Genomic DNA, 25,146 nt, shown 5'->3' with positions numbered 1-25,146 from the left:
GAGTGGTTTTATTGCAAGAAATTGTACCTACAGCCTCATAAGGAACTCCCAGTATTTTTCTTCTTTAACTAATATATATGTGAGACTAACTTTTACTGATGTATAAAACAAGAATCGAGTCTTTCTTCCATTAGGTGTAGTCGAGTTACATGGGTCGAACAACATCATATTGTTCTACCATAAATTATATTTATTAATAAAATGTTGAAAAGTCTTTCTTTATCATTTCTCCTATATAAAGTTACAAAATTTAACTTCTGAACTTACAAATAAAATTAAGCTGAGGGTAAAATGATCTACTTTCATGGCAACCAACAACTCTTGATATATTGATTAGGATTCACCTTATTCATATTTTGATCAACAGCATAATTATCCCCATGCCTTCACAGTCTGTACTTAACATGCATTTAATAGTAATTAGTAAAGCTGTAAGTCACATGGAACTATGGAAGAGCATGCATAGATATATTATATTGGGAGCTCGTACAAGTACATGTGACAAAGATGCAATAAGTGATGTATCAAAGCAAAAGGAGTTCATACAGAAAAAGGGTTGTAAACAACTTTGGTCATCAGCAATTCAGCATCATCATCCCTATGTCTTCACAATTAATAAAATCTAGTGAACAGGTTAATAAATTAATATGCTGTTAAATAATAGTATGTAAAGCTGAAAATCACATGAAAGAGTACAGATATATAATATAAGGAACTCGTCCAAGGACATGTGAAAATGATGTCATTAGTTACATATTAAAACTAAGTTAAGAGATAAAAAAATATATCAACATAAGAGTTTTTTATACTATTACTGGATCATCCATCATTCAATTTTCAAAAAAGTAATCCAAATAAAGGGTCGATGATGTATAAATCTTTACATTGTCATCACATAAATATTACACAAATGAGTTGTCTGTGAAATGTTTAGAATAAAATTTGTAATTGTTTCATCTTTTTCCCCAAATATTTTACAGGATAAACATAGAGACAAATCACTTCCATTGAATGAGCAAATAAGATTACATGCACTGGCACAACAGTAATAAGCTAACATGTAGATAATATAGTTAAAAACTAAGTTTGCCAAAATTTAGGCTTTTTTTAATTGTTTGAGAATGTGTCATGACATCTTCAAGAGAATAAGCATGTGCTTATTTTTAAATCCTAAACATGTATTGATTTAAAACTACTAGAAAAGGCTTGAAAAAAATGATTATATTTTTTAGATGAAAGTTTGGGGATAAGAAAAGACTCAATGTCATGTAAAACCAAATCATTCATGAACTGAAAATTTCATAATATCATACCTAACCTGTAACCAAGTTATGCAGTCGTAATAAACATGACTGAAACAAAATAGAATGGAATTTACCATCATTTTTCACAATTACTTAAATTTCTTTATTTTGTTCTAGACATGCATTTTTCAAAATGATGTGTTGCTTGCCTATTGCAAAATATGCAAACTAAACCAAGCCAACCACTTTGATACATGCAATGTAAAGTTTTTTACATGGACAAGTTACTATTTTTTGTACTACCAGAGGTATCCTTTCATCTTTTGGATAATGAACTAATTAATCCCTTTGACATGGACAAGTTACTTTGATCCATATAGAAGGCATCCAAGTTTATATTTAAACAATTTGGAGATTTTTTGCACTGAGAAAAATACCGCAATAGTTCAAAAATCATATGGAAAGTTGTTAGTGGACAATCAATGCCACCAAGTTTGCTAATAATAACTAAATTAAATAACTTTCAAGTATACAGTATTCAAAGGCAAAATATGACCAACTATGACTGCAAATGCCATCAAAGCTTGAGAGTAAACCTATCAAGCAAATGAGGCTATATTGGAAGCAAACTATATCTCAAAGTTCCATGTAGTCTCTGCAGTAAGTTTTGGAAGTTTCTTTTCCTCGGCCAAGTTAACGGATGCCAGAACCTGGAAGACAAAGCTTATAGTTAGACAAAGAAATTCAATATCCATTCTATGTGAAAGTGGAAAATATATCCTAGTATGCTACACAGTATACACAAAAACTTATTATATTGTTGTTGGAGGGGGGAGTCAACCCGTTTAAGCAGAATTCACTAGGAAAAACTTATAGCAGAAACATCAAATAGTCAAGCTTTCATTTATTGAGCCTCTGATAGAACAGAGGAGGCATCTAGAAGTTGTATTAGGAACACTTCTAGCTTCCGACTTCCGAGAATTATCCAAGTTTGTAAAATCTTTACACCATAACTCATACATATAAAACAATCCACACCACAAAATACCATACTGAGTAGACCCCAAATACATGACTAATTAAGATAACAAGGAAAAAAATTTAAAACTTCATAGCAAGGACAGTAGAGAAGGAAGACAGGTAACAGTACCTACTTCAACACTTCTTTAACAAACTCTTTCACTCATAAATAAGCTGAAGGAATATAAGAATAAAAATTTATGTATTAGCCTACATAAAAAAAAAATTAAATAGGAATTCACCTTGAAGGCTCCAGTGTTCTTGGAATTGCGGGACCACTCTAACCCTAGCACCTTGCTTGATGTCTGGTACAAGGCCTTGAGCACGTCATCACCAGAAACCCTCCTTGAAACACCAAAGTCCCACGTATTCTTAGACACATCATAGGTAGGCTCAAACGTGGTCAACCCATTATGAACATAAGTATACTTCAACTTGCCATTTCCCGAATCAAGGGCGTAATTACCCGAAATCTTGTTAGCAGAATCAAACACCAAAGTTCCATCCAAAATAGTCCTATTGTCACGCCAGCTATGAATATAAGTCAAATTCAATGGCTTATCCGCAACCTTAACCGTATTCATAAAATGAAACCTGACATCCTGCACCAACAAATACAACAAAAAGAATACAGTACCAACACATATAGAGCTTTATTAACCACTCATATTTTTTTCAAAAAGGAAAACTACATTTTTTATTGATTGAAACTTAAAAGCCTTTTTCTTTAAAAGAATCGCTTCCAATATTTATATGTTTATTTGTTTGGGTTTAAATAAAAAAAATTGCTAGCTTTTTTAAATAAAAGTTCATCAATAAATTAAAAATTCAGCTGATCGCTTTTGGGCGAAGCTAAATTTTTCGAGCTTCTCGCAAATTAACTTTGACACCAAAATCACCTCCTAAATAATCAATTTTTTCTAAGGAAAACAGACAGGCCCTAACAAGGTGTGTGAATAAACAATCAAGATGAGACTCATCCATATAACTTAACTGGTTTTAAATTTTGGATTATGGTCTTAGTTTCGTTACAAATATAACTATTATTCTTATTATTGCATATAATTGCGAAAAACTATACGACTGACAAAACCTTGAAAATTGAAACATGGTGAGGGAAATTAAGAAAAGCTAAGGAATATACCTTTTTGGGAACATTGTAGTCAACGATGAAAGAACCAGGTTTGTCAAAGGAGAGAGCTAAACCGGTTAAGCTGGGACCGTTGATGAAAGTGGCGTCGGTGATGGAAGCTCTGAGCTTGACATCGCCGGCGTTGAATGCGACAGTTGCGGCGACGCCGCCGTTGTTGTCAGTGTCGTACTTGCCCTTCAAAGCTCCCTTCATTGTAAACAACGGAGATAATGCGACAAATGCAAGACCAATGGAGTATATGTTTTTTTGTTGAGACTCGAGCGTATCTCTTTTGGGCCCAGCAATTGGCCCGTTAAGGTTCATAAGGGGTTTAGTTATTTCCTTTTCCAACACTTTCTTAATTTTCTAATTTTTTGGAAAGCAAATGATAATTAAATATAAATGATGTATAAGTATTGATAGTGTATAAAACTGTTGGATTTATGTACGTGTAAAATACCATATTATATATGAAGGGATGAGTGTAAAAGTTTATAAATAGAAAATGTTCATCACACTAATGTTTTAAGGTGTTAGTTCAAAATGTGGTGTCTCACTTGTGGTTTTTACTCTTCTTCTCATATCTCTATAACAATAGAACTCTCATGTCGTTTGAGGCTCCTCAATTACAATCTGGTCCAATAAAAACTCGTACACTGTTAATACATACGTTTTTCTCTATCTGAAATATTTTTTTTCTTCCGATCAAGTATCACTAGTATTAAAGTCAAACATATGTTGAAAAAATAAATTCAAAGTCAAAGTCAACCAAAATGAAATTTCCTACTAAAGTCGTGATTAGTAATCCCCTTATAACAAATTATTGAACCCACTACCACATATTTCTCCTTTTTTTTCTTTAAAAAATTTGTTTGTTGTTCTACAAGAGTATATGTTCATTTTTATAAGATAAGTATATTTGTATTGTATTATAAAATAAAATTAATAATATTAGAAAACTAAGTTCAATACTTCTAGAAATAGAATCTTTTAGACAATTTTTTCTTTCTTAAACAACACTCTTATATAAAGAAATAATTAAAAGTTACAATTTATTTTTTCCAAAGAAGAAAGTCAGAATTCTAAATATGTTCAGTTAACAAAAGATTATAATATAGTACTATATCTGCAGGTTATACCATGTTTATCCGCAGTAGCACACTTGCAAGTGGCAAACGTATAATTCCAGGTTCGAGCAACCAAATATCAAACAAGTTGAAATATACAATTTCAATTTGCTACCACCATTCATACTTAAAAATTAAATAAATTATCATAAAAGAATGTATCTCTTATAATATATAATTTCATATGTTATTATATTATTCATTGTATATGTTTAATAATCATTGATTCTTGGAAAACATAATAATATAAATGAATGATGTATCAACATCTAATGTGTATAACTTTTAGGTAGAGTAAGATACTCATAAACTAATATTTATTGGAAAACAAAGCTACCTAGCTGAAACCAAACAACAACAATAACAGTTAATCGATTAAATGAGTCAAAGTCAACCAAAATGAAATTTCCTACTAAAGTCGTGATTAGTAATCCCCTTATAACAAATTATTGAACCCACTACCACATATTTCTCCTTTTTTTTCTTTAAAAAATTTGTTTGTTGTTCTACAAGAGTATATGTTCATTTTTATAAGATAAGTATATTTGTATTGTATTATAAAATAAAATTAATAATATTAGAAAACTAAGTTCAATACTTCTAGAAATAGAATCTTTTAGACAATTTTTTCTTTCTTAAACAACACTCTTATATAAAGAAATAATTAAAAGTTACAATTTATTTTTTCCAAAGAAGAAAGTCAGAATTCTAAATATGTTCAGTTAACAAAAGATTATAATATAGTACTATATCTGCAGGTTATACCATGTTTATCCGCAGTAGCACACTTGCAAGTGGCAAACGTATAATTCCAGGTTCGAGCAACCAAATATCAAACAAGTTGAAATATACAATTTCAATTTGCTACCACCATTCATACTTAAAAATTAAATAAATTATCATAAAAGAATGTATCTCTTATAATATATAATTTCATATGTTATTATATTATTCATTGTATATGTTTAATAATCATTGATTCTTGGAAAACATAATAATATAAATGAATGATGTATCAACATCTAATGTGTATAACTTTTAGGTAGAGTAAGATACTCATAAACTAATATTTATTGGAAAACAAAGCTACCTAGCTGAAACCAAACAACAACAATAACAGTTAATCGATTAAATGGTTAGAAAGTCAAATGAAATATTAACTGAACAATTCTTGTAATTTACACATTTTACATATTTAACACATGTAAAAATTGTTTTACAACATAAGTTTATTAGTTTGTTAAAGAGATAGTTAAGTTGGTTGCATTGTTTGTTTTACAAGACATTGTATATAAATAACATTCTCTTGTATCATTTCTAATTCTATGATCGGGAGCAATTAGCAAGCTTCAACAATGTAAAACCATGAGAATATGGACAAGATTTCTCACCAGGAATATAATCAAGTGATTGAGAAAATCAATCACATCAGGATCAAGATTCTGATCCATCACATTGTTATGATATCAAATCAAAATATCAAGCTGGAGTCAATAACATTTACTATCTAGCTTGAGGGGCTACTGGAAAACAAAGCTACCAAACAGAAATCAGACAACAACAATAATGATTAATCAATTAACAATATAGTTAATCGATTAAGTGATTAGAAAATGAAGTGAAACATTGGCTGAATAATTCTTGTAATTAGCACATTTGTTGAAATTGTTTTACAACATATATTTATTAGTTTGTTGGAGAGTTAGTTAGGTTAGTTGCATTGCTTGCTTTACAAGATATTCTATATAAACAACACTCTCTTATATATCATTTTTAATTTAATAAAAATATACATTTTATACACACTTCTATATTTATATTCAATGATATTATTCTCGACTAAACATGACATATATTTTCTATGCATGTTTGTTCCTTTTTAATCACACATGTAAGTAAGTATTAGTTGGATACCCATAATTCATAAATATAAAAAAATGATTACAAGTAATTTATGCAATTAGCTTATGTATTTTATAATTTTATTTATTACTTTAAACAATGAAAAGAGGAGAAATAATAATTGAAATTATAAATTATAATTAAAAATAAGTACACAATTTTAAATCATATTAAATATCTAAGACATTTATCAATATCATTTTAGGCAATTGATTCATGCAAAATATAAAGAATTCATTTAAAAATCTAAAAATCAACATTATCACAAACTTCATAAATAAAAAACTTTAACAAATTTAATATCATCATTATTAATATCCTTCACAATTGCATTTAGAATAAAATCGAAATATACTATTGATTTGGAAGATCTTAAAAAAGATGAAATACATTAAAATATGATATTATGGTTTATGGAATCTATAATTAAATGTAATAAATATGTTATTATATATGTATATATATTAAGAAATTTATGATTTGCCTCTCGGTTAATTCAATAATAACTTTAAAATCTCCAACCTCACCTAATGGGGAGCATACATTCTATTCCAATATATGCATTATTTTATGTATCATTTTATTTTTAATGATCAAAAAATATAAAATTAATATATTAAATTTATATTTTACTTTTTTAAACATTGAAAAACAATAGATAATCATAATACAAACCTTAGGTAAAGAAGATATGACTCGATCTAACTAAGAGTCTGAAATCACGAATCCAGACCCAACTTATTGGGGTTATTTTGGTGGATCTCAGTACTCACTCCCATCCTCATATGTCATCATATTGGTTTAGCCGTTTAGGGCTGAGCCTGGAATTTGATAAAAATGACCCACACAGATAAAACGATAACCCTAATTTCATTCGAAGTTCATAGTTGAATGTTCAAACCCTTATATACCCATCTCGCACTCTCCCTCCCCTGTGATCTATTTCCATCCCTCGGGGAACGATTTGAATCATAGATACAAAATCTTCAATTTTCCTCTGTTATTATCAATGCAATTATTTTATTATGATTCGATATGTGTGTGAATGTGCATCTGTTTTACCCTCTTCTTTTGTATCAATATTGAATGGCAAAGGAGATATAACTGATGCACAGATTTAAATAGGTTTCCTTACCAACCCATTGCACCTTTTTTGAAATTGCTATGGGTCAAATGGATCTACCCACATTCACAATTTCATCTCTTTTGTGTGTTTCAATTTGTATCTGCATATTTGCAAATAGAAAATCTGATGGCATGTGAGGATTAGTTTGAATCCGCTTATTGATATACTGATAAGCTGTGCTGAACACTAAACTCCACTTATCTGATGCTATTTTTTAAGCTTATAATCACTTTTTTCCTGTGAACTTTTTACTATTATGTTATTGATCAGGGTTTGGCAAATGATGTTAAAATTTGTTATGCTAAACACTGATTTTCTGTGAAGATCAAAACTCCGCTTATTATCCGATGCCTTTTCTATCTTTAACTTCATTCATTTTGATATTTTTTTAAATTTATAAAATTTGTTATGATTACTTTTGGCACTCCGTCTTAATCGACCAACATTCATATTTTTTTCTAATATATAATGTATCAACTTCATGCTATATTATTTATAAAAAAACAATTTAAATAAAAAAATACAATATATGAACTCAATAGAAAATAAAAATATAAAAAAAAGAGTCTATGAAAAGTTTCATGCTACATTACATATGGTTAGTTACTTTATGTTTTATCTTGATAAAGGTTGACAATTGATGTTTGTTAAGTTTTCTATCTTGTAATGATTTTCTGTGATGACAAAAAAACTCCCACTTATTATCGGATGCCTTTCTTAATGGGATAAGATACTATTCATCAATAAATAGAGAAATACATTAAAAGTAAAATAGTAAAAAAGTAATATGATATAACATTTTTGTTCCTTAAAATATAATAATGATATAATATTTTTCTTGTGAACCTAGGTGCATAATTAACAATTTCTAGTTCTAAAGATGATGAGTCTAATTCTTTCCTATCATTAACCTTATAAAGTTATTATTTACTGAGTATTTGTCTTGTTTTGTAATTTGTTTTATGACATTTTGTTCTCTGGATGAAACGGTGGTTCAAATTAGCATAAGTCATAACTATTATTTTGTGTTACATCCATGATGTGAAAAGGCATACTGAAATGATGCCATGTTCGTTGTCTGCCATTTCCAATTTGGAATGTGTTCTGAAATGCAAAACTATCCGATTTTGTTTTCGGGTAGGTGATTTTGGAATTCGTTCGAAATTCTATATAAATTTGGTTTATGAGTTAATGAGACTAAACGTGTTGAACTCATTTCCCTTAAATTTATATTGTATATACACATGTATATTAATGCTCATCAACACATAAATTTGATATCTTGGTTGGAAAATTCATCAACTTTATTTGAGCTGAATTGAAATTATGATAAGACTTATGAGTAAAATATTAAAAATAAAAAGAAAATTATATTGAAATTATACCTTACTCATTTTTTTTTGCACTCTTATTATATATATTACACTAACTAAATTTGTATGAGAAATAATTATGACTTTTCAAACAACAAATTGGTGATAAATGTAGTTAAATTAAACATAATATAATATAATATAGAGACAAATCTAAATAATATAAGTGTTAATGTATTTTTTATTAATCTTAGTTCGTTACAAAATGTATCAATAAGATATTATTTATATAAATTACTTTTGTACTAAACCGTAAAAAATAAAAAATAATGAAAAAACATTAACTCATATAAAAATGAAAAATTATTTATGAAATTTCATGAATACATAATTTAGTCAAAAATAAATAACTTAGGCTGAAAATTTATAGTCATATTGCTTATAAGGCTCAAATTTTAGCTAAGACTCTCATAAGATAGGATGTCCAAATATGAGAACTAAATACAAAGGCAAACTGAAATCTTAAAGGTGCTACAACTGGCATCTAAACCTAAATTAATAAATTGCCGTACTCTCCAGTTTTGATGGGATTGCGACATGTAATGATGTAACACCTATCAAATTTTAATGAATATAATTTGAGGAGCTCAACTTTTAATTAATGTCAAGCACAAAGTTACTGAAACCCAAACAAAACAATATACTAGAAAAAGGCATGTATTCAGCTTTATGTTCCTTTCAGTTAAACTCATCATTAAACACAAGTAGCTACTAGAGACATCTGAGATGGAATAATGCACTTCAGAAGGTACAATTTCCGAAGTATCTGAGTTTTTCTACAATCTTTAGTAGAACATGATTGATTGTGGATATTTTAATGTGGTTCATATTCATACTCCACTCATAATAAAATAAGAGTATAATCTATTAGTGTAAAAATATATACATAATTATTATATTATCTATTATTTATTTATGTTTTTTTGAAGATTTAATTATAATTATAAATAAATAAAAGATAATGGTCTAACAATAGAAAAATCTTATACTATTAGATATACATATTTTTCTCTTAAAATAGTATCAATTCTAATTTTAAAATAAATTATACTAACTTGACCTAACATGGTTGGTGGGTTGATGATCAAGTTCCCGCATAATAATACTTTTTTTGGTTATTATTATAATAATATAGATTTAACTTGTAGTGTATATGAATTTGGTTCATAAACACAAAACTCACTTTTATAATTGTCCTAAAATAAATAAGTGAAAGACACACATGATGCATATACAAAAGTTATAATTATCATTTTGGTTTTGAAAAAATATAAGGTTATAACATTATAGATATTAATTATACTAGTCTTTAACATTATGACTTATCAGTCAAATATATCATTAAATCTATATAGTATTATGATTAATGCTTAAAATTTCATCGATTTTTTTTCATAGTTTGTTTACATTTAAATTCAAACACCCTTATAAGCCTTTATTAATTCTGATAAAAAAGATTAATTGTCCAAATGGTTTGGTCAATATGAACACGATAAAATGAAACCACTTATTTCATTTTAATAATAAAAAGGAATCAGCCTGTTTTTCCTTGCCTTTTTGTTTTGTCATGGAAATCAACCTAAGCTATTTGACTAATGAATCAAGTAATGAACAACTTGTCACATTTATAATCAATGATAATGTATAAATTTAGGAGTGACAGTGTATGAATTTTATACATTATTATTATATCATCTACAATTTATATTTATCATCACTAAATTTTCAAAAGTAATTTATGATTTTATACAAATATTTATGACGATATGTAGTTTTGTTGTAACCGATTTCTATCCATTCGGCAGCCTAAACATGTGTCGAATGCCAAACCCATTAGCATTGGGAGGTAGCTCGCGACGCACCCATAATTTAGTATGGTCCACACGTTACAGTGATTTTTCCACCAAATGACCATTTTACTAGCTTAGTTAAATTACTTTTCATAATATTAAGGTTGGATCATTATTTCTGTCTTTAAATTCATAAGCATGTAACAAAAGTTGGTTCAATTGATACATATTTCATTCCCCTTAAATAAGGTATTGGGTTTGAGTCTTGTGTCTTGTGGATGAAAAAAATATTTGCTGAGAGAGTTAAACACATATACCTATGGATGTTCGTGACTCAGATATGATTGTCTCAAGTAGAAAGATGAAATATGGAATTTTAGCTTTCATTTGGATATGGAATTTTAGTCCTCATCTACTAACAAATTTTTTCATATAACAGAGATTGAAGTCATGATATCATGTTTAAGAAACTCACTCATCTACTAATGAAAATTATACTAACAAAATCTAGCACCATTCTTATGTTATTAGCTTGTTGAAGATGATATTAGGGATTTAATCTTTTTAACTTGTATGGAAAGGGACAAATCTCGTTTATATTATCTTTATATCTCAAAAGGGATTAGTGGAAATTATATATCATAAATTTAAAAACTATCGTTTTAGTTTTAAAATAATTAAAGTGTGAGTCTTCAGCTTCAAATCTAGACAAGTGCAAATTCGCCTTTCCCCCTTTTTCTTCAAACAACTTTCCATATAAATAAAATTATGACATAGTCAAATCAGTCGATTAGAATTATGATTAATGCTTCCAATTTTAAAAATCAAAATAACAATTTATTAATTTGTTAAAGTTATATAGTTTGACAGCTTTATTATTTGAGCTGTCTCTGACTAATTTTTTCATTAGTTAAATGCGTGCATTAGTTGATTAACAAAATTGAAATCATGAAAATAGTTAAGAAGTATTTTATTTAACCAATACACAAAATTATTTATAAACTTGTAAATTATTAATCAAAAAATTTTGTTGGTTGTATTCATCAGTATGAAAATAGCTTTTGAAGAAGTCAAAGTTAAACTACTTAGTTAATTATATTGGGTCTAGTTGATAAAGCATAATCTTATCTAATTTGATTCAGTTTTACTTTATCTCCTATTTTATCTCTAATTATATTTTATATTTATCACCATGTTTTAATCTTAAGATAAATTTATCATCTATCATAAATATTCACTTACTCACCCACCATTTACTCACTTTGTTTTCTTTCCCATATTTGTCTCCATAATACTTCCAGAAAAGGCACTTCTCATAAACACAATCCATTTTTAGAGGCTTCTGCATAGAACAGTATAGTATAGTATAGTAGTAGTGAACAAGAAAAGGAAGATGAAGAAGGAAAATGTTTCTACAGTGACAATTCTAACAAAGAGAGATAGGTGTAAAGGACACTACAAGTTATTATGGGTTTTATCTGCAATCATTATTCTTGCTGTTTGGTCTATGTTAACTGGTTCCCTCAGTCTCAAATGGTGTGCTGAAAACCTCACCCGTTTTTCTCATGACTTTGTTTCTTCTACTACTTTTGATGATCTTGATATCCTGGTATGCTACTAGTGCCATGATTGTTATTGTTATTAATGTAGAAATTGTTTTGTAACAGATTGGGTTACAAATTTGTTACTCTTTGTTGTTCTATATAAGCTGCTATACTTGCGGGGTTATTCTTTTTATCTTTGTATTTTGTTAACTTGGTGCTTATCTTTAATTCATATTATCTTGTTGGTGAGTTCATTTAACCTTTTATCTAAAGTGTGCAGGATTTGAAGTATTTTGGGTATATGTTTTTTAATTATTTATGGAAAATGTAGTATTGCATTGTATTTTTAATCAACATTAAGACAGAAAATAATGGAGTATGATTTTTTTGGTTTATATATGAATCACAATGAGAACTTATTTGTTACACTTAGATCACAGCATAATATCATATATGATTAACATATTAGTAATGAGGTATGTGGTTGAGCTTGATGTGACACCAAGGTTGTTACTTAGTGACCATGACGAGGTTACAGGTTCAATGATCTTGAAAACAGTTTAATCGCTCATGGGGTAAAGCCGCATATATCTATCCTTCCCAGAAACTACTAAGTGGAAGTTGGGTCATTAGGCCGCCCTTATTTTTATGAACTTTGCTTATATATGTTCACAAATTCCAAGCTGACTTTGAAATTTGTTTGGTCATGGGAATTGGAAAACAGGAAATGGATGAGAGGGAGAAAGTGGTTAGGCACATGTGGGATGTGTACACTCACAGCAGGAGCACTAAGTTACCTCATTTTTGGTCTGAAGCGTTTCATGCTGCTTATGAGCACTTGGTAAGTGATGTTCCTGGTGTCAGAGATGCTGCATTTTCAGAAATTGCCAAGATGTCCCTTCAACCTCTTTATTTCCCACACGATACATTTCTACTTAAATCACACTCGGTAAGCTAATATAAGCCCTTTTGTTTGTGATATATGTTACTTAGATACCCCTTTATTAGAATTTGTGAATTGTTTTATTTTGTTAGATGCTGGTCGATGAATAGGGAATGCTGCAGTTTTTGTATTTGTATCTGTAACTTCAGTTTTTTAGTCCAAACTTGTTTTTTCTTCGTAAAAGTTTGAAACTGGCATCTCACACTCTAAATACTTAAAAACTGATTGACCCAAACTTCAATGCTTTTCCATTTACATGCTGGATACTTTGCATACCCCATTTCTTGTTTCATTGGACTTTTTAGATGGCAATCATTTTTTTAGCTGTTAACTGGGCATAAAATGCAATGTTTCACTACATAACTATAAAATCTCAACTACATTTCATACTAGTTTTGCTAAAATGCTAACTGCATCATTTTGAGAAAACTATGCCTTAAAATACTTGGAACTTAAAAGGGAATCATGTGGGGTCACAGAGGCACCATTAGATATTAATATTTTGCACGTTGTTTGTTGTATCAAGTATTTCCAAACAATCCTTAGTTTCAGGTCTGCGCCAGGTTAGCTAATATGATAAATTGATACCATGTCACTTGTTTATACTTCAATTATTACATGATTTCGGGAAAAATGAAGTTCAATTACTTTATTCTTGAAATTAGGATGGTTCCAAATTCTTTATCTAGAATTTTGTTGTCACTTATCATGAAAATATTTTATCTTTTCAACTCCCTTTTGCTAAGTTATTAACATGATAGTTGTGTTATCAGGAGTAATAAAATGAAGGTAGCATAGAGAGTATATCGGAGACTACAAAGAATCCTTGATGTGGTTGATGAGCATAACAACATACATATCAGTAAACTGAAGGCCTCAACAGACTGAATCACAGTCCAATATACTCTCTTTCTCCTCCCCCACCATATTTTCCAAATGTATCTAAGGTTTCTTTCTTTCTTTTATTTTCTAGTTTTCTCATCCAATCGACTCAGATATGATTAGATCCCTAACTTGAACTCCTCCTAATATAATTGTTTTACGTACATATGAATTCATCTTCAAATTTGTGATCTCATACTTAAGTTTCCCAAGCTAGAGAGGTGTAGCTAGGATTGAGATAAAATCAAATGCTTCTTGGTATCTTACTATCTTACCACCGGAGGCATGCTATTTTTCTGTACTATTTTATATACAGTTGTGCTGTCACAAATTGCTTTGTTAGGCAGTAGTTAAAAGTTCAGCCATAAGAAAATATGTGACCGAAGTTCCTCATTGAAGATAAGGGTGTATATAAATTTGATAGGATCAATTTTTTGGGATCCAAAACTGACCAGATTATTATCCAATAATGTTGGGATGAAACAGAGTCACCTTATTGAGAAAATGTCTTCTAATTTCGTACTAATGGCTCAGACTTGGAGCTAAGAAATCTCATGAAGGTAAATCATGTAAAAATAAAAATGAGTTCAATATTCAGCGCATCTTATTGAGACCACTTGAGTTCTCTCAATTGACTTATTTCCTACGTGATGAAGCAATAAATTTGTTGACTATTAATTCCTACTTTCTTTCAAAGATTATTATACATGATGAAGTTTATTGAGTTAGGCAATAAGTGTTTTCATACAGAAATCAAGTTTCATTCACACTAGACTTGCACTCTCAGATAGAAAAAAACTTCAGCTCTAGAGAAGACAATTTTAAAAAGGACATGTTAATTGCAGAAGCATTTGCGGAAGTTACCCTATTCAAAAAGAAAACCTACGCTTATGATAGAGTAGCCGTAGGTAAATAAAATTTTGTTAAATGTAGATCAACTAAGATACTTCAAAACAATTTTATGAATGTAACAATTGCTATGTACCGAGGATGAAAAGGGGAAATACCCTTGATGCATAGTAAAAATATTATTATCCTCTAACACTTGAAAAAAAATTATCCAAGGTAACGGTAATTCTAAATTTGAAATCACGAAAACTAATAGCTAGATAAGTAATTATAAAAATTGAAAGCATGATTAAATAAATTGAATCATGGACTTACATAAGATTATATCATTCTTAGCCCGATCAAAAGTTAAAGCAAGTCCTAAATTAAGATAACAAAATTGGCTTAAGCAGATCCAATAAATCCTGCTACCTTTTCCCTGTATAATAAATAAAAATCCTACACCGGAAAAAGCATGTACAAAGTACGACCAAAATGTATTTACATCTACCGCAATAAAAACATGTCAATAAATAGTCTCTCTGTTTTTATTTTGTGATGCTCTCTGTTAATCTTAATCTTCTACTGTCTGTATCTCACCCATCATGATCCGGTTACTCACAACATTAAATCCCAAAACTGAAGGACTCACCTTTTTCCCTTTCTTACCTTTCTTCTTTCCACCACCACCACCACCACCTTTTGAGGATCCTTCTCTGTGGTCCACATCATGTATATTGGCTGCTGCTGCTGCATTTGCAGATAGCATGCGTCCAGCACCAACTCCACTAATTTTCTGATTACTTCTACTCTGAAAAGCTATTTCCAAAACATCTGATGGTAACATCTCCATGTAATTGAGGAATTTATCAATGAACTCATGGTCTGGGTCAAATGAGCCAAGGTTTTCAGTAAGAAGCATCTTCGCCTCAGATTTGGATTGCTTCAAACAAAATTCAAGGAAACTTGTATCTGCAACCACGAAAAATATAATTACAAGATGTTTCATTGTATTTAAAGTACTCTTGGCTGAAAATCTATAAGCTGCTAGATTCAAACCATGCTAATATAAATCAGCATCTGCATATCAATATACTTATCCTGATTCATGGTATATTAATGTATGCAAAAGTTTTTCATGTTTCAAATAACTCCTACAAATTCTTTTTTGTTTCAAATAAATCAGGAACACTTGAACCGCCTGTCATTGTAATTACCCCTTCCATCTCAAAGCACTAAAAAATAATTTAAAACTCATTAAAATACTTTCTTTCTCTCTCTTATTCCACAGAAAGCAGCAACGTAGAGTTTTGGGATTCACTCATTCACTGCAAGCTTATGTGGCGGCAACGTAGAGTTTTGGGATTTCACTGCAAGCTTATGTGGCAGCAACATGGAGACATCAAAAGGAAACACAACTGAAATCTCAAAAACCATTCACAACTAAGGTTGTCAACAAACTCATGGCAAAACAGTGGCTCTATGTGGTGGTTCACGGTGGCTGAAGCGAGTTCATGGAGATGTAACTACAATGGAGCATGGTTGGTGAGATGCTGCTACTGCTATGGAAGAAGAAAGCTTATGTTTCTATTGGTGAGATGGAGATGAAGAAAGCGAAGGAAAATTTTCCTCAGCAAAGGTTGCCTGATCAATCGACTAGTATTGCATATAATTTAATATGACATGCAAATGCACATAGACTTTTAACTGTTTAATTTCATACCAACCAATGTTAAAGAACAGCAACCAAAACCATAAATGGCAGACATACCTTTTGTCCCAATAAGCCTCACACACTCATTTTCACACCAGTCTCTGAAGCCCACGGCCTCTGGAAATGAGACAGTCAGACAGGATCTTTAGAGTTTGTCAATTAAACAGAATCACTGAGCAAGTGGAACTAACATACTAAACTTGAAATAATAAACTAATGAGCAATATATCTTTTTTACCAGAATGCTTTGTCATTGCGTCTTTTTTCAATTTCGACATTGATTGAGAAGAGGCAGGTGATGATGATAGAGACTGTTCAGTTGGTTTGCCACCCGCTGATTTTTGTCGAGTTAATGACACAGGTGTATTACCTTTAACGGGCACAATTTTTGACCCCCTGCTCCCCTGGCTTGAAAGCTGAGGAAAATCTGACCTGCTTATAAAGGCAAAAATAAGTCAGCCACAGCTCCATCAGGCCTGCCTATCATAACTGGATATTTATGGAAAGTCACATTAACTGCCTACTGTTGTATACTTGTATGTTACTTTTATGTATTCAAGATTTAAAATAAAATGACTGCCTCCCCTTGGAAACAGGCAATGGTCAAGGTAATATAGGAAAATGGGGAACCCCATTCTCCAGTCCCCCAATAAAGGACAGGGAAGGAACAACAAAGGTAGAAGTCCAGATACATGTCGAGGACATAAAATTTTATTCACTTATTTGCTTTCGGAAAAGCTGATAAACAAGATCATGAGGGACTTCGGATGAAACACCTTCCAAGCGTTAAATAACCAAAAACAAAACAAGAATATACTAAGGACACAGCAAAGAGACAGAAGTCATACTGCTTAGTTTCTGGCTTGGATTGCTCAATTGGACCCCAAAACAAGTCATCATCCCCTTTGTATTTTGACTGAGAAGAAGCGTGGGAGTTAATTTGGATTGGAGAGGCCGCTTTAGATGGAGAGAAAGCTGAAATTGACCGGGAAGAACCACTATTCCAATTAGCCTGGGCAGGCTGTAATTTCTGAGGGGTAGGCATTGGGCTAGCAGGCACTACAGAAGAACCCTTTTTTTCCTGCTCCTTTAGAATGTCTCTTAATGAAGTTGGCTTAGGAACCCTACCAGAGTCAGTAGACCATGCTGGAGAAGGAGATGGGTTTGGAGCCTCCCGCCCTCCTTTCCAAAGAACAAAATCTCCCAGTGAGGGTCCTGCAGGAATGGCAGGCAATACTTCTTTCTCCTGCTGCAAAGGGCGGGAAACTTTCCCCTTTTCAACAGGACTTGAAGCTATGAGCACTTCATTAGACGCAACAGGAGCAGAGGCTTTAGCCCCTGAACCCTTTGATTTGGCTGACTTTCTTCGGCTTCTTTTACTTTCTTTGGCCTCAATAAAGTTGGAATCATCCAGTGATTCTGAATGAACAGCTATAACTTGTGAGGACATGTCATCTGGAATCTCAGAATCTATTTCGTTAAATTTCTTCAAAACTTCTTCTGCCAATAGATCATGTAGTGGACTTTTCTTGCTCTTCAAGTTTTCAGAGGTTTTGGGTTTGATCAGATATTCACTGTTGCCTCCTCCTTGACTTTCACTAGAAATCTTTCCAGACTCTGGATTGGCAATGACCCCTGCCCACGGACTTGTCAAATTCATGGAATTGACGGAAGTAGCAATCTCAGATACAAGCACTTCTGTCTCTGCTTTCTTTTGTTCTTCCAGTTGAATTTCTATTAAAGACTTTGGCTTCACACCAGGAGCAGGTTTCCAAGCTCGTCCTGCATGTAGTTCAGTATTCTGTTTGGGAACTGAACCAATGGCCTTGGTGGACTCACTCACAGCACCTTTTTCAGGGATGCTTTCTGGAAGACTAGCAGGCAGGGAAGTAGCTTCTGACTGCTGCACAGCCATGTTTTTAAGCAATCCCTTTTCTTGATTAGATGACTGAGCTTTGGAAGATTTTTGCTTCTTAGATTTTTTCTCAATGGACTTTTTAGGCTCGCATGCTTCAATATTCCGTGCATCTACCACAAAGGACTCAACATTGAAGTCATCTCTTCCAGCTTGCTGATTTTCAAGCACAATATCTGATTTGCTCTCCACATCTTTAACAAGATAACTCACAGGTGGCAACTCAATCCCATGAGATGCCGCTGAAGATATAGCAACAGGCACAATGTGCTGTAAATGTCCAGAATTCTCATCAAGCTGAGAAGCCACAGTTATGACAGTGTCAACACATCTAGAAGTCTTAGCTGGCACCTCCACCACAGACTTAGCAGTGACGTCAGAAACAGAAAGAGGTTTCTGCACACTGTGGGGTTCCTCTTCCGATCTGTTCTGATCATGCAATGGAGAACATTCAGCAAGAGTCGATGTTGGGAATGTTTCCTTCTGATGTGTTTCAACAATTTGTTCAGGAAGAGAAGTGCCCCAATTTTTCTGAATAGTATTCTCAAATAATTGGTGCGGCAGATGTACAGAAGCTTCACTTCTTACATTATAACTTATGTCTTGGCTAACTTGCGGAGGTAAATTCAAATAATTACTACTAAGCTCATCATGCACAGTAGGATTTGGTGTCTGAGAGCTCATGGCAAAAATCTCTTGCAGTGGTCGAAGTTGAGAAGGATCTACGTGCAAATTTCCCATTGGTATTCCACTTCCTTGCAACCGTCCATACGAGGAATCTCCAAAGTACTGATTAAACTGTTGGTCCTGCAGCAATTGAGAAAGCAGATGTTGCTGTTGCTGCCGCAATAGCTGCTGATGCTCCTCTTGCATCTGTTGTTGCTTAAGCAACAGAAGTTTATCTAACAATGGCACCTGCGGTGTTGGAGCAGCTGCCATAGAATGCAACTGCAACAAGTATTGCTGTTGCAACAAATTCAATACCTGTGGATCTTGCGATAAACCAGAAGAAAGTAGCTTTTCTGCCGCCAACATATTAGATGGGTTATCAGTAGCATGAGACGACAAATTGCCTAAAGACAATTGGTTTTGTGCTTGCAATCTTTGTTGTTGAATTCCAAATTGCCCTTGAGGGAAATTCTGATCATGATGTATGTCAACTTTATTCTGAAGGGAATCCAATCCACCTTGTAAAGGATAATTTGGCCATCCAGCAATGCCATTATTTAAGCCTGCAGATGTCCTGTCGGATAATCCTTGGACAATCGACAACTCAGAATTTTGGGACTGAGGTAGGCGTGAATTGTCACCCACTGAAGACAAAAAATTTGAATGCAGTGCTGAATCTGGGACAATATCTGATTTTGGCGTAAGTGCCGCAGCATCTTGCCCCGGCCAAAATGGATAAGGATTGGGTAAGGACCTCTGTCGTTCAAGTGCCATCCTCTTTGCTATCAAGAGAAGGTTGTTTCCACTATCTATTCCAGCTGGGCCCAGACTACCGGAATTATTTCCAACAAAATCTTGTAAACCTGCAATGCATATAAAAATTAATACATTATAAAAATTAAGGAACAAAACCAATGCTTGAAAAACATTTACATCCAAATTATTAAAGAAAAAACAGTTAAGAACCTTGTGGTAAGGTCAGACCATCCAGCGGAGGACTGTCCTTGTTACCAGACATGAGTGACACCAGAAACCTATTTTCAGATTCTATAGCAGGACTGTGCATGTGCCTAGAATCACTTCTCAACATATCAGCCTCACTCAAACCAGGAAGGGTATTCCCAAACGTACTGGAACTTTGCTGGGCAGGTATATCAATAAAATCAGTAGGCTTTGGTGATGGAAACCCAGGTGGTGGTCGGACTTTAGCTCGTAAATGGGGCATTGCATCACCAAGAGACAACCATGGCGAGTCAGCAGCTGAGTTTTCCAGACGAACAGTTAAATCAATACCAAAATATCCAGCCTCAAACCATCCAATTATATCAATTCCTTTAAATGGGCCTTGAATTTGGCCCTTAGGATCTTTGTAAAAAAGAGACAGTTCCTCTGGAGCAGTCTGTGGAACTCTCCTGGTTTCGAGTTCACTGTCAAAAATGCCCGAAAGCTTCCTTTTGATCATAGGATCATCACTAGCTTGCCACTTACTTACATCTTTAGAGTCAGATAAATGAGCCAAATTACTTTCCGACTGATTATGAGAATCTTTTGGATGGTGTGAGCTCTTATCTGCTTTTCTTGATCTAACATCACTAGGCACATCTCTTCTATCATGCAAGAGAGGGCTTGAATGTTCACCTAAGGGCGTAGATCGCCATGCAGCACCAGGATGAACAGAACTATTTCCTTCAAAGGATGAATCTCTAATAATGGGCAACTCCTCAGCCACTCTATAAGAACTTCCGTCCTCACTTCTCTCTGTATAAAAATGTTAGCAGAAAAAATCTGATGAGTGCTGAAAAAGGAATTATACTCATGAAATACCTAAAAGTGAAAAAGTATAGTGCACATAAGCCAGCAAGTTGGCAAATCATTTAACCTACACATGAGAAAGAAAAACGAATGATATTGACAAGATGATGAGTATTACTTGGTATAAGCAAGTAAAAAAAAAGTTGACGGGTATCATTAAGGAAGAATCAAAATTGTTTTGACAAAGTGAATACACTCAACATTGATTAACCCAAATCCAATTGGAAACAGAAGCATGCGTATAATCTATAATGTGATCTTAAAATGACCTATCCTAGAGTTATTCTTACTTTTTCTATCATCCATACCTTAAGATTTTGTATGTTTCAGAACAGTTTGGCAGATATAACCAAATGTTTTTTTTTCATTCAACGAGCATTCAGAACAATTCACATAACCAGTTTTCAAAATGACAGAAACTTACTCTATAATTATCACCACAGCCCCTCGTAAAGATCCAGATCTAAACATTATATCTTGCACCCAAACTTATTAGTATGTTTATACCCAACATGGTATTTACCTTGGGGCTTCATTCGGCTTGAATGAGTAAAATCTGTTGAACCCCTTCCATCTTTTGACACCTGAGGTGCACTGCTACTAATTATTTCGGCTTTCTCAATACCCTTTAAGACTGACTGCTCAAACAGAAGCAATCCTGAGTGACTATGGCATCCAGTACAAAATAAAAAACAAAAACAAAATCAACAATTACCAGTTCCTCAGAATTTGGGACTGAAAGAGCTAGAGGCTCCAATGGTTCATTCTGTGTAATATTAGGTACTTGCACAAAATCATCTACTAGTTTTCTATTTGCACCCATATCAGTCAACCTGTACACATCAAGCAATTTTGTCCTATTATATCTAAAGGCACAAAGTTCTCCATGTCCACTTTCAACTTTATCCAATACAGTTCCAGAGTAAGTGCTATTATTCATTGAGCTACCAGCAGAGCCAGCTCGTCCATGTCCAACAGTAAAAGCTGGGGGAGTATTCTCCCCACGGCCATGCCCATAGGAAAATGTAGAAGCCTGCTTGTTTGGTGTTATGTTTGGGGGATGGATAGGCTCCGCCCTTCCACGGCTTTGTGAGAAGCTTGGTCTCCATGGCCGATAATGATCACCATGCTTCTCATCCTTCACATGATTAGAAATGTGAGACAAGCCCTTTTCATGATGAACATCACTGTCTTTTCCAGAGTCATTCAATTTTTCACGAAGACCTTCTGTCTCCTTATCATCAGGACCCCAGCGTGTGTTCCACTTACTCTCACGACGCTGATCAAAATTAGTTTCCTTGTTTCCTGAATCATTCCACCTATCAGATGGACTGCGAAGTACTTCTCCAAAGTTCTTTGTAGACGAATTTTCTGTCCACCGATCCACTCTCCGAGTATCACTGAGGTCTTTGTCTCCATCCCTCCAACGATCCTTACGTATGGAGGACTTAGTGTCTCTCTCTTCATCACGCCAACGATCGTGGCGTCCAGTTTCTGAGTCAAGCATGGATGGCCTGAAGACATTTTTCTTCTTCTGGGCATCGTGCACATCCACACCATTTCCAGATGTCTTACCAGTCTCTGAGTGATTGCCGAATGGTGAAATTGGATTCACACGGTTTTCCTGAGCCATGTGAAAGTGGAATCGTCAAACTGATTTCGAGCAATTATAAATACTTTCTGAAACCTAACAGGTGCACACTAGTCCTATTTTAAAAAGAAGCACTCTAGTATATTAAAAACAGACCAAAGTAATAATAAAAATAATAACTCGAGAAGTATCAATACACACCACAGTTCCCATTCCAGGTTTACTCTCCCCTGGCTTCGGAAGAAGCCATTGTGGTGAAAGTGGAAGGGGATTGTCAGAGCCAGGGAGATCTACACAAAAAGGGATAAAAACTTCAGTTATTAAAATGAATCAAAGCTTTAAGTAAACAATTCTTTTAACCAAAAGCTATTAATGCTAGTTTCAAAAGATATGCAGAAACCATGTACGACACCCAAGTAAAAGTTAATATTAAAATTATTTGGCAACCATACGAATTAGAACAAAGTTTACCAAACACAGACACTTCAGTCCACCAAGTAAATTAAATGGCTTCTCTTCTGTTCCAAACCATACACACAATTGAAACAAACATACCAATAAATCAAAATAAAAGATGCATGAGGCAATTCGTAGAGAACATTATTTAAAAGAAAAAATATGATTTATGCAATGATAGTCTCTTGCAATAAGAAGCAGGTAGAATTAGCATATGTTGAGAACATTGACACTTCTTATATATCACATGCATGAATGAATCAGGATATTTTATTTGTGAATTATATGTAATAATAATAAATTACAGCATATTAATCATTCTATAAGAAATGAGAGGTGCCACACTACAATTCAGCGTAACAAACAAAAATAAATCAACTAGAATCACGTGGCAGCAACCTAATCTGAAATGTTTATTACTTATTTTGGTAAAGAAAAGCTGATAAAATTCCAAGATTTGTGATTTTTACTGCAGTACATATCCGTGAACTTATATGACACACACGGAAAACTAAAAAAAGACACAAACACAATACATTAACAGATAATTCAAAATTTAATACCTTAAACCCTAAAAAAAAGTATCACTAAAAAAAATCGGAAAGCGGTAATTAAAAAAACATAGTAGCGATAAATTGGTCAATGTCATAGAAGTTTCAAACATCACGTAAAACCCTAATAAAATAAAATACATGAATGAACTGCATTTTCGTATTTTGACAAAACGTATAGAAAACAAAACAAAGAAGCTGGAAGGAGAAACGGTGGAAATACAACGAGTGATTTCTAAGAACGGATTAATTAAAAATACATTGGAGCTATGAAAGATTAGAAGAAGAAAATGGGAATATAAAAAAACCTTTGGAGATCTGAAACGGAGGAATGTTGAGGCGAGTATCGGAGGAAGAACGTTGAGCCATTGGTGATGATCGGTGAGAGTTGGGAGTGCGAGAAACTGAAACTGAAAACCCTAATGAGTGCAGTGAACGAAGGTAAGAGCAAACAGAATGATAGGGGCAAAGGGGTAATATAGGTTAAGCCTCAAACACTAGATAAAAGGTATATTACACTACCATCTGGTTTTAGGGGCAGTTACCCAAATCACTACTCCATTTTTTAAACTTCCACAAATTATCCTATATATTTTAACCTTCCACAATCACCCCTAACTATATGCTGATCTTGTAGGATAAATAAGTATAATTTTCTACACAAAAAATTTCGATAAACATAATTAAGTCAAACAAAATAGGTTAGATTTTGAATATAAGTTCAAATAGCATAAGAATCAATGTCTATCCAAATAGTATAAGAGTCATTGTCTATTCAATATTTTTGGTTCGTTATAAACTTTATCAATAATTATAAGAAGTGTCTAAATCGCTATTATATTATATTGCAACTAACAAAAATAATGAATATACATCGACTCTTATATTATATTATAATTAAATCATTATTATAAGAAGTGTCTAAATCACTGTTATATTATATTCTAACTAACTAAAATAATAAATATACATTTACTCTTATACTATTTGAACTTGTTTTGACAATATATTATATTTGTTTAACTTAATTATAATTATCATCATTTTTGTTTAAAAAATACACTTATATCTTATAAATAGATAGTTAATATATATATATATATATAATTACGGATGATTTGTGATTTTTTTTTTTAAAAAAATTGTATAATTCACTAAAACTCACCAAATAATCTACTCTCACATTAATGATTAGGGTGCACGTTTACACTCTTTAACTATGGATGTGCACATAGTGCCTGCAGTGCAGTGGACGCAGTAATTATCAATTAGAAAAAACTTGTAAATTTCCTCTGAAAAAGAACTTATAAATTTATTTATTTATCATGTAATGATAATATATTTTGAAAAATAAAAAAACGGTTGCAATTCTGTTCTTTTGACTCCGATCCGAAAAATAGTTTTACTTTTGAGTTGTGAACTACAATTAGTTTAAATAGCAAAATAACGACGACAATATTTTATATTTTAGTTTTTTGATAAGCAAAAAAAGTAAGTAAAAGATTATATTTTAGTGATACACTATTT

The 25,146-nt window shown here is 32.4% G+C and overlaps 3 protein-coding genes across 3 annotated transcripts; 1 reads left to right on the top strand and 2 right to left on the bottom strand.

The window, feature by feature from the left end:
• LOC109358900 (outer envelope pore protein 24, chloroplastic-like) lies at window positions 1,620-3,652 on the bottom strand. The gene is made up of 3 exons (XM_019603387.1): window positions 3,409-3,652; window positions 2,507-2,866; window positions 1,620-1,954 (listed from the first exon to the last, which is right to left on the bottom strand). Exons 1-3 carry the CDS (start codon window positions 3,607-3,609, stop codon window positions 1,874-1,876), a joined length of 642 nt encoding a protein of 213 aa, XP_019458932.1. The 5' UTR covers window positions 3,610-3,652; the 3' UTR covers window positions 1,620-1,873.
• Window positions 11,945-14,319, top strand: LOC109358137. The gene is made up of 3 exons (XM_019602212.1): window positions 11,945-12,323; window positions 12,983-13,207; window positions 13,975-14,319. Exons 1-3 carry the CDS (start codon window positions 12,108-12,110, stop codon window positions 13,978-13,980), a joined length of 447 nt encoding a protein of 148 aa, XP_019457757.1. The 5' UTR covers window positions 11,945-12,107; the 3' UTR covers window positions 13,981-14,319.
• On the bottom strand, window positions 15,198-24,101 carry LOC109358395. The gene is made up of 9 exons (XM_019602595.1): window positions 23,928-24,101; window positions 22,814-22,902; window positions 21,737-22,645; window positions 21,545-21,659; window positions 20,176-20,967; window positions 17,474-20,072; window positions 16,864-17,057; window positions 16,683-16,742; window positions 15,198-15,883 (listed from the first exon to the last, which is right to left on the bottom strand). The coding sequence occupies exons 1-9, from the start codon at window positions 23,986-23,988 to the stop codon at window positions 15,486-15,488; spliced, it is 5,217 nt and encodes a 1,738-aa protein (XP_019458140.1). The 5' UTR covers window positions 23,989-24,101; the 3' UTR covers window positions 15,198-15,485.

This window comes from Lupinus angustifolius, chromosome LG10 (genome assembly GCF_001865875.1).
Source record: "Lupinus angustifolius cultivar Tanjil chromosome LG10, LupAngTanjil_v1.0, whole genome shotgun sequence".
Taxonomy (NCBI): Eukaryota; Viridiplantae; Streptophyta; class Magnoliopsida; order Fabales; family Fabaceae; genus Lupinus; species Lupinus angustifolius.
The sequence above is the reverse complement of the archived record's forward strand: the minus strand, read 5'-3'. Positions and strand labels throughout refer to the sequence as shown.